Genomic DNA, 8,669 nt, shown 5'->3' with positions numbered 1-8,669 from the left:
CCCACCAGCTCCAGCCCCCAAGGAGCCAGCATCCTTTTCTAATGGACTAGATTTATTTAAGGCAATTAACATATTAGTTCTCGGGCCAAAGGATTTGTAAAACATTACACCTAAAGGAGAAAACAGGCAGTGAAAACCAGCCCCTCCTGACACGCCCCAGCCCAGTCCCCTGGGCGTGTGCCCGTCCCCTCCACCCTGCGGTCTCCTGTCCTCCCGGGGCTGTGCCCGCGAGGCTGGCCCGGCCTCGGACACTGAGGTCCACGGGATCTACAGCAGGTCTGGGGCCCGGGGGAGGGGCGCAGCCCTGGGAAGGGCCGAGCAGGCACCATGAATAAGTTAAATAACAAAGCCCTAAAATCACTAGCAACTGCGCCCCGCCAGAGGTGGCAGCGACCAAAATGTAGTGCTTGGAGTACAGAAGAGACCCCACTCCTGGTCACCCACCAGGAGGAATACGAAGCAACGTCAGTTACTGCTTTAAGGGACCAAGCAACAGTCCTGTGAGAGGATGGACTTCCTTTAAGGCACTAGGGTGAGCGAGTCCCGGCAAGCGTCTGAGTCTTCTAGGGGCTTGGTCTGGGCAGGGCTGTCCGCTCTGTAGCTTCTCCTCCAGCCTGGCCTGGGGGGTCTGGCCGAGTGGGTTCTGGTGGTTGGGCGGGCGCCCAGCCTGAAGGGGTGGCCAGTCTCCCCAGCCTCAGCACTCCAGCGTCCCTGTGGCCAGTGGGCCTGCCACGGCGGCTCAGCGGCTCATGCAGTTCTGCACATCCACAAAGCCCAGGCGCTGCCTGCGTTTCCTCTGCTCCGTCATCTGGGTTTAAACAGATGCCAGCGGTCGGGTCAGGCCGCCCAGAGCCCACCCTCCCTGCTGCCCCCACTGCCGTTCGGCCCTGGCAGCTGGCCAAGGACCCCCAGGGTGCAGCAGGGCCGTCAGCCCCAAACCCTGGTCCTCAATTAGCGTGTCGCAAACCACTGATTTGGTGCAGCTGGGAGAGCGCCCCACCTAAAAGAGAGGCTGCTGACCGTATTTAGTCACTGCCAGATGGCGCAGAGGACACTCTGGGCAAGAGCGCGTGTTGAGAAGCGGAAGGAGGCCCTAACTTCCCCATCACCCTAACCCGTCAGCGCCTGGGCCAGAGTCTAGCAGCTGCAGGGTGGAGGTGAGGGGGCGCGCGAGGGAGGCCCCACACCTGCACGAGGTCGCACTCAGCCCTGCCCGTCTGCCCTTCAGGGGCATGGGGTAGGGGCCGCCTCGTCTCTCCTCCATCCAGCTCTCCAAGGGACCCGTCTTCCACCCCAGACCCAAGAGGAGGACCAGCAGGAAGGGGGCAGAGGAAGCAGAAAGGCCCCACCACCCTCCCCGCCCCCAGGCAGGCAGGCTGGGACCTCAGCCACAGCCGGGGCTGCCAGCGGGGGCCAGGATGTGGGGGGCGCACCTGCTCCTTGAGCTCGCTGAGCTGGGCGGTGAGGTGGGACACCAGCTTCATGGTGGTGCTGAGCTTGTCCTGGAGGATGCGGATCTCGTTCTGCTCCCCTTCCCCCTCGCTGCTCACCAGGGACATGGCCCGCATCCGGGGGAACCAGTCCAGGTTCTTGTTCTGAAAAACATCCCCCGTGGGGTGAACGCGCTCGGGCCCAGCCCAGGAAGGCCTCTAGAAAAGCAGTCATGTGGGGGAAGCCTGCTGCCACACCCATGGCCAAATTACTTCCCAGGGACGTGTCATGGGAAAATCTGAATTGACCAGGGTCCTGCCCGCGGGGCCGGAGTGACCCTGTGCGGGCGGGGAGCACGGCGCGGAGACAGGCTGACTTCCTCCAGCCCGTGTCTCCTGCTGCTGTGGCGCTGGGATCACGTTTACTCCTCACACCCTGCAAGGCGGAGGACGGGCCTGTGCCCTCAGACCAGTCTCTCCTTCCTTCCTTCCTCCCGCCCCGCCCTGACAGCGGGCCCCACACCCCAGGAAGGCGCAAGTCAGGCAGATGGCACGTTGAGGGGGCGGGCTCTGCCAGGGGGCAGTGGCATCTGACACTCAGGCGAAGCTACGCTTCCCAAGATACAGGCGGGGTGGGGGGCGAGGGGGCACCTGTTGCAAGCTGAATTCTCAGGCCAACAGACACACCTGCACTCAAGACCAGTCCAAATACAGACTCAAAACACCCACAGAACCCCCTTCCGAGTTGTTTTCTCTCCTTTTAGAAGCTGCAACCCCAGGTGGCACCAGTGGTAAAGAACCCACCTGCCAACGTAGGAGACATTAAGAGACGTGGGTTTGATCCCTGGGTTGGGATCCCCTGGAGGAGGGCATGGCAACCCACTCCAGTATTCTTGACTGGAGAATCCCATGGACAGAGGAGCCTGGGGGGCTGCAGTCCATGGGGTCACAAAGACTCGGACACGACTGAAGCGACTGCAGACACACCGCTGTGCAGCAATCTGCGGAGGCCCCGCCTCTGACGGCCCGGTGGACGCCCTTTACCCTCCAGACCTCTCCTTCACTCACTCGCTACTACACTGGACGGCAGTGATGGTGGATGTCTCCTGAGTCCTGAGTCTGACAGTATGAAGCTCATCCGGGCACCCTCTCAGCCTGCGACCACCCAGGCTTCAGGAAGCCGCCCTCCCTCTCACCTCCAACAGAAAAGGCCCCTCAGAAAGGGCCACAGAGCAGTCCCCACAATCAGGGTCGCCCGACACCGGGCATCCATGGGCCCCAGACACCACCGGCATCCTCTGGAGGCTTTTTCCAGAGGCCCCCTCTGCAGCACAGTTGGGTGGGGGGCTCCAGAGGATCCAGCTCCAGCTCCCGGCCCCTGCTGCCTCTGAACAAGGGTCCACAGCCGTCCCCCCCGCCCGTCGCCCCCCAGGCCCTCACCTTGATCATCTGGGCCACGTAGCTCTCCGGCCCCGTGTAGTCCGTCTTGTTCTTCACGCGGACCAGCACGATGAAGTACAGATAGTTCCACATGTTGTGCTCAAACTTGATGTGCTCCTCAAACGACACGGTCTTGTTGTCAAACTTGTCCCTCTCCAGACCTGGGGAGGCGGGGGGTGGCAGTGAAGGAGGGCTCCCCGCGTCCGAGAGACACCCTGTCCAAGAGCCCCAGTGGGCGGGCAGGGCCTCCTGATGCCGCGGGGGCACAGTTCTCAGGCTGCAAGTGCTGATGAGCTACTGAGGTCACTTCCATTTAAAGCAGCAGCCCCTGCCCTGCCACGGTGCCGTGGGGACCCTACAGACGCCAGGAGCCCAGGGCTGGGGGGTGTGGGAAGGGCTTGACGAGGGGCCTGTTCCCACAGGGGACCCTGCTCCTTCACCCACACGGGCCGGGAGAGAACGGGTTGGTGGGGGTAGAAAGGCCAGGCTGGTTTCCTCAGCTGAGACCCAGAATTTAAAGGAAGGGTTTCGCGACCCCTCTCTGCTCCCTCAATGACTCTGCACTGGGACAGGGCTGTTCTCCCCATTTCTGGGATAAGCGAACAGTCACCAAGCCGCCAGCCCAGGGCAGGGCTCCCTGGGGCCACAGGACCGAGGAAGGGCGGACTGAGGCTGCTGATGGCCACGGCCTCCCGGCAGGGGCCCAGCCTCACCGCAGATAAAGCACGTGGTCTTGAGAATCTCTTCCTTCTTCTGCTTCTCGCTGCGCAAGTCGGCAAAGGTGTCAATGATCACCCCAAAGATGAGGTTCAGCACGATGATGATGACGATGAAGAAGAACAGGAGGTCGTAGACCACTCGGGCGGGGAAGAGAGACTCCTGCAGGAGGGAGACAGGGAAGCTGGGCCCAGCAGCTCCCAGAAGGGCGTGAAGGCCCCGAAGACGGTGGAGAGGACCCGCCTCACTACAGAGTCAGAATCACCGCCAGAGCACGTGCGGGGACGGGGACTCAGCGGCTGGGAAGAGGCCCTCGAGGAGGAGTCTGGCATGGGGGGCCAGGCCTCGGCTGTGCCCACCCCTGACCGCTGGGGAGGGGACGAGTGGCTCTGAACTCCTCTGCTGCCCTCAGGACACGTGATCTCACTCATTCTAAGGGACCCCTGGCCAAGGAGCAGCTTCTTACCCTCGTGCCACTGGGGACAGACTGATCCCGGGAACGCGTGGCTGCCTGCACACGCTGCGCCAAGCCCCGAGGCCTCTTCCCCACCCGGCCACCCTGGCTGCAGGCCGGGGCCCGGGGCCCGCTGTCTGACTCACGGCTTTCCCAGCCTGAGAAAGCTGGGTGCCAAGGTCTTCCCTCAGAGCACCCACCACGAGCTAGAGGGCACCCACTGTGAGCTAGAGGGCTCGTCTGGGCTGACAGGGCCGGAAGGTAGCACAGCTACCCCATAACTGCCTGGGATCAGAGGGCACACCGCGGGGTGGGGACGTGAAGTGGGGGGACTCGCTCCCCTGAACATGGGGGAGACCGAGCTGCCCTGCTGGCCAGGACCTGGGGGCGGGGCCGAGGCACTCACGTCTTTGGAGGGCTTGCGGAGGATGTCCCCCACGCCACCGCCGTTGCGCAGCCCGTGGTTCATGACAGTGACGATGCACATGAGCAGGGTGTCACAGGCCCGCTCCGTGCTGTCCGGCTCCTCGTCCTCTACAAGTGGAGCACGTGCTCAGACCCGGCCAGGAGTCTGCTTCCACCCTCACTGCACCCCACTCCTGAGACACACTGCCCTCACCTGCCAGGACCTCAGGCACAGAGACTCCTGAGACACAGTCCACGTTGTCCCCACTGCACGTGTTCACAAATGTGGCAGCTCCATGTGGCATCCCCAGGGGGTTGGCTGGAGGGGACAGGGTCAAGGTCAGGAGGTCCAAGGACTTGGCTTCATCATGTCCCTAGTTCTGACCCCAGCATCACCTCCTCCAGGAAGCCTGCCCTGATGCTACCAGCTCCCCACTGTCAGGCTACAGTGAAGGGTCTACGTGTACCTGCCCCTCCCGGGCTGCGCTCCAAGGGCAGGGGAGGGGCTCTGCACCCCCAGCCCTGGCACAGGGGCAGCTCCCACAAGTACCAAGTTTAACCTGAACCACAGGGTCTGCAAACCAGAGTGACTCAAGCCTCTACCACCCCCAACAGTCTGTCCCAGGGAAGAGGGAGGCAGGTTGGTGTGAGTTAAGACTCCACCCGGAACCCAAGAAGAGAAACAGGGGGGCCTGGCGGGATAAGCACTCTGCTTGTGCAGGCCTCTCATCCCCACCCCCCACCCAGGAGAGGCGCCGCAGACCTCTGGAGTGGTTGCCGGGCAGCCGGTCCACCTCAAGGATGAAGTCGTCCTTGAGGAAGAGGAAGCCGACGATGGAGAAGAGGTAGACCAGGATGAGGGCCAGCAGGGCGGTCAGCAGGATGGAGCGGCCGTTGCGGGTCACGCTCTTGATGACGTTGAACAGCGTCTCTTCGCGGTAGATGAGGTCAAAGAGCTGCGTGGCAGAAAAAACATGGCTGGACCCACAGGCTGCCTGCTTCCCACTGGGTCCCACATCCCCCCCAAAGAGGTCTGCGCTTAGGCGGGTGGAACCAGGCCCACGGGCCCATTGTGGGCGACATTTCCGAGGAACCCAGAGTCCTAAAGCCCAAGAAGGGGGGGCCCCGGGGAAAGCATGAGGGCGGAATGAGCACCAAGTGTGGCCGGAGCTGGCTGCTGACGGCGCGCTTGCTACCTGCAAGGACGCTCTGCAAGACTGTCGTGCAGCAGCTCACTTCATCCTCACAGCTATTCTGGAGGACAGGTGCTGTTAATGATCCATTATACAGAAGGGGAAACTGAGGCACGGGCAGATAAGAAACCTGCCCAACGTTACACAGCTAGGAGGGGCCACACTGGGATGCAAACCCCGATAGTCTGGCTCCAGCTTGAACCTCCACTGTGCAGGGGAGATGGGACCATGAGGAGCCATCAGGATTTTGAAGGCCAGGCTGGGTCCAGCAGACGAGGACACTGCAAATCCTCTCCTCCCAGCCCAGCAGCAACAGGCCTGGTGCTGGGGAATTGCCAGCAACAGGCAGGAAGCCCCAGCCGCCCCTCCTCCCTGCCCAGCCCCATCCCCACCAGGGCCTCACCAGGATGCTGTAGAAGAGCTCGTGGGCGAAGAGGCCCAAGACACTCGTTAGGATGTAGCCCACGTGGTACAGGAACTCCATGTCCATGACCATGGCCTTATAGCCCCGGATGAAGGTGCCACGGTTGCCCACAAAGCTCACCACGAACACGATCTTGTTGGTCAGCTGTGGGCAAGTGCAGGGCATGGGGGTTGGTGCCCTACCTCCCACCCTGAACCCCCACTCCTGGGGCCAGGCCAGAGCAGAGGCCAGGTCTTCAGGAGAGTGGGTCTGAGCTGGTCTTGCTCAGCATGGCAGACATGGCATTAATGAAAATGCTCCCTGAAATGCTTCTGGGACTAGAACAGAGGAAGACCCCTGGGAGACCCGAGCTTCAGGAAGAAGTGAAAAGTGTTAGTCACTCAGTCGTGTCCGACTCTCTGCAACCCCACAGACTGTAGACCACCACCAGCTCCTCTGTCCATGGGATTCTCCAGGCAAGAACACTGGAGTGGGTTGCCATTCCCTTCTCCAGGGGAGTTTCCTGACCCAGGGATCGAACCCAGGTCTCCTGCATTGCAGGCAGATTCTTCACCGTTTGAGCCACCAGAAAGAAAGTAAGATGCAAGAAAAGAACAGGTCAGAGAAGAACACCCTTGGCCTTTGATGATTAAGTTACGAAAAGGTACCCCCACTTGCTTGAGGCGCTTTATTTCTATCTGTCAGGAAAGTGTCATAACACATAAATCTTTGATATCCTCAGTGTGCCTTCAGGCAGTGCACAACTAACTCCGGGTACCCGGCAGCCCTGAAGCCGGTGCCCCAAAGTGGCTCCTGGCTGGCTGACTCCAACTGTCTGCTGCCCTGAGTTGTCCAGGAGGATGGAGAAGACAGAGTGGTCCCAACCTCGGGTCTGTAATGATTCCGGCTCAGGGACCGAGGGATGGGGAGAGCAGTGGCCAGTCGGAGGCAACGGGCCCGCTTCAGGTCCGACTACATGATGAACCCTGAGGGGTGGGGGCTGGGGTCCTTTGGCACTCACGTTGAGGGCACCCAGGATGTTGAGCGTGGGCCCAATGCCCAGGTAGTAGATGGAACGCAGGATGAGCGCCACGATGAGGGGGCGGATGCTGTAGCGCTTGGTGAACAGGGCCGCGATGGAGAAGCAGATGAGGATCCAGAAGAGCAGTGAGATGAGCGGGGAGCCCAGCACGCCTGGGGGCCCGGGAGCAGAGACAGGGTGGCTCACTCACACCCACCCACCCCACAGACCCCAAGAAGCCCTCCCCCTTCCCGGGAGCCTTCCCTGTAAGTTGGTCACCTGGCTACAGGGCTCTGCCATCACCCCTGCATCTGGAGGAGGTGTTGCTACCACCTCCAGCTGCTGCTACCAAACTGGTCTCTGCCTTATGCATGTGTATGCAGTGTCTCCAGAGGGCACAGGCCCTGTCTGCCCCGGTGATAAGGTGCATAACCCAGAGGGCACTGCTCCCCACGCTGCACCCAGTCCCCTCGGGGCCTGGCCGGCCCCAGGGCCCTGCTCACATCAGAGGAGGGGGCATGGAAGGCTCAGGGCCCTCCGCCTGCCCTGAGGTGCCCTCACCTGTGGACGCGCCCTCCACGTAGGGATAGAAGAAGGCAATGATGATGTTGATAAAGACTGCCAGGTTGAAGGAGATGCTGCCCCAGAGAGTCATGCGGCGGGAGAACCAGTAGATGAGTGGCATGCCTGGGAGAGGCGGGGGTGGGTAAGGGGGGTCCTTGGTTAATATCATCTGCCCACCCCATGCGGGGGGCCACCAGCCTCAAGCCACAACTCAGGAGCAAAACATGATTGGCTCCCTCCTTGGGGTGGCGGCGGGGCCCTCACCAGGAGGTGAGCGAGGCGTCAGGGGCATCAGTGAGCAGCTCCAGCCCAGTTCATCCCACCCGCCCACCCGCGGGTCCTCACTGCGGAGCTTGCGCTGCCACTCCATCTCGTTGTGCAGGAAGGAGGACTGGTCGAAGAAGTCGCTCACTTTGCTGCCCTGCTCATCCTGCTCGGTGGTGGTGAAGAGCCGGTGCTTGGTCTCCTCCGTCAGGAACTGGCAGATGCCGGGCACGGGGAACACGATCTGCTCCATGCTGCGGTCCTGCCGCACGATCTGGATGGACAGGGAGCCTGGTCAGCCCCGAGCTTCGGCCCCGCCCTCGCTGTGGCCCCGCCCCCACTGAGGCCCCACCCTCACCGACGGCCCCGCCCCCATCACGCCCCCGGGCCCTCGGGCCCTACCTCTATCTGGGAGGTGTGGTTCTCATAGTAGGCCAGCGGGTCCTCTTCCTGCTCCTGCACCGGGGCTGAGGACTTGAGCATCTGCGTCAGCTGCTTGTTGTTGAGGCTGAGCTGGGGTAGGGGTGCCCGGGTCAGGCCTGGCAGCCCCCGCCTCCGGGACTGAGCCCTGCCCTGAGCTACACCGCAGTGAGTGACCCCCCAGCTAGACCTGACCCAGCCCAAAGGGGAGACAGTCCTGCGGGACAGTCAGGGCCCTCCACAACCCTGCCCAGGTGCACCCTGAGGTCCTGCTCTAGGCTTCCAGACCCGCCCCAGAACCAGGCCGCAGCCTTGTCCCCACTCCGCTGTTCCGGTTACGTCGGGATCACCAGGGCTG

At 62.3% G+C, this 8,669-nt stretch overlaps 1 protein-coding gene across 1 annotated transcript in view; it reads right to left on the bottom strand.

Moving 5' to 3' along the window:
* Nucleotides 1-34: 34 nt before the first annotated feature.
* The window catches only part of ITPR3 (inositol 1,4,5-trisphosphate receptor type 3), a 68,062-nt gene continuing 59,427 nt past the window's right edge, over nt 35-8,669 (bottom strand). The window contains exons 47-58 of the mRNA XM_061397939.1: nt 8,294-8,404; nt 7,973-8,165; nt 7,625-7,750; nt 7,064-7,236; nt 6,043-6,207; nt 5,210-5,402; nt 4,661-4,765; nt 4,448-4,575; nt 3,584-3,749; nt 2,871-3,031; nt 1,434-1,595; nt 35-808 (exon numbers count right to left, since the gene is read on the bottom strand). Coding sequence (XP_061253923.1) covers nt 740-808; nt 1,434-1,595; nt 2,871-3,031; nt 3,584-3,749; nt 4,448-4,575; nt 4,661-4,765; nt 5,210-5,402; nt 6,043-6,207; nt 7,064-7,236; nt 7,625-7,750; nt 7,973-8,165; nt 8,294-8,404 — 1,752 coding nt within the window. The 3' untranslated portion in view covers nt 35-739. The remainder of the gene's footprint in view (nt 809-1,433; nt 1,596-2,870; nt 3,032-3,583; nt 3,750-4,447; nt 4,576-4,660; nt 4,766-5,209; nt 5,403-6,042; nt 6,208-7,063; nt 7,237-7,624; nt 7,751-7,972; nt 8,166-8,293; nt 8,405-8,669) is intronic.

Source organism: Bos javanicus, chromosome 23, assembly GCF_032452875.1.
Source record: "Bos javanicus breed banteng chromosome 23, ARS-OSU_banteng_1.0, whole genome shotgun sequence".
Taxonomy (NCBI): Eukaryota; Metazoa; Chordata; class Mammalia; order Artiodactyla; family Bovidae; genus Bos; species Bos javanicus.
The sequence above is the reverse complement of the archived record's forward strand: the minus strand, read 5'-3'. Positions and strand labels throughout refer to the sequence as shown.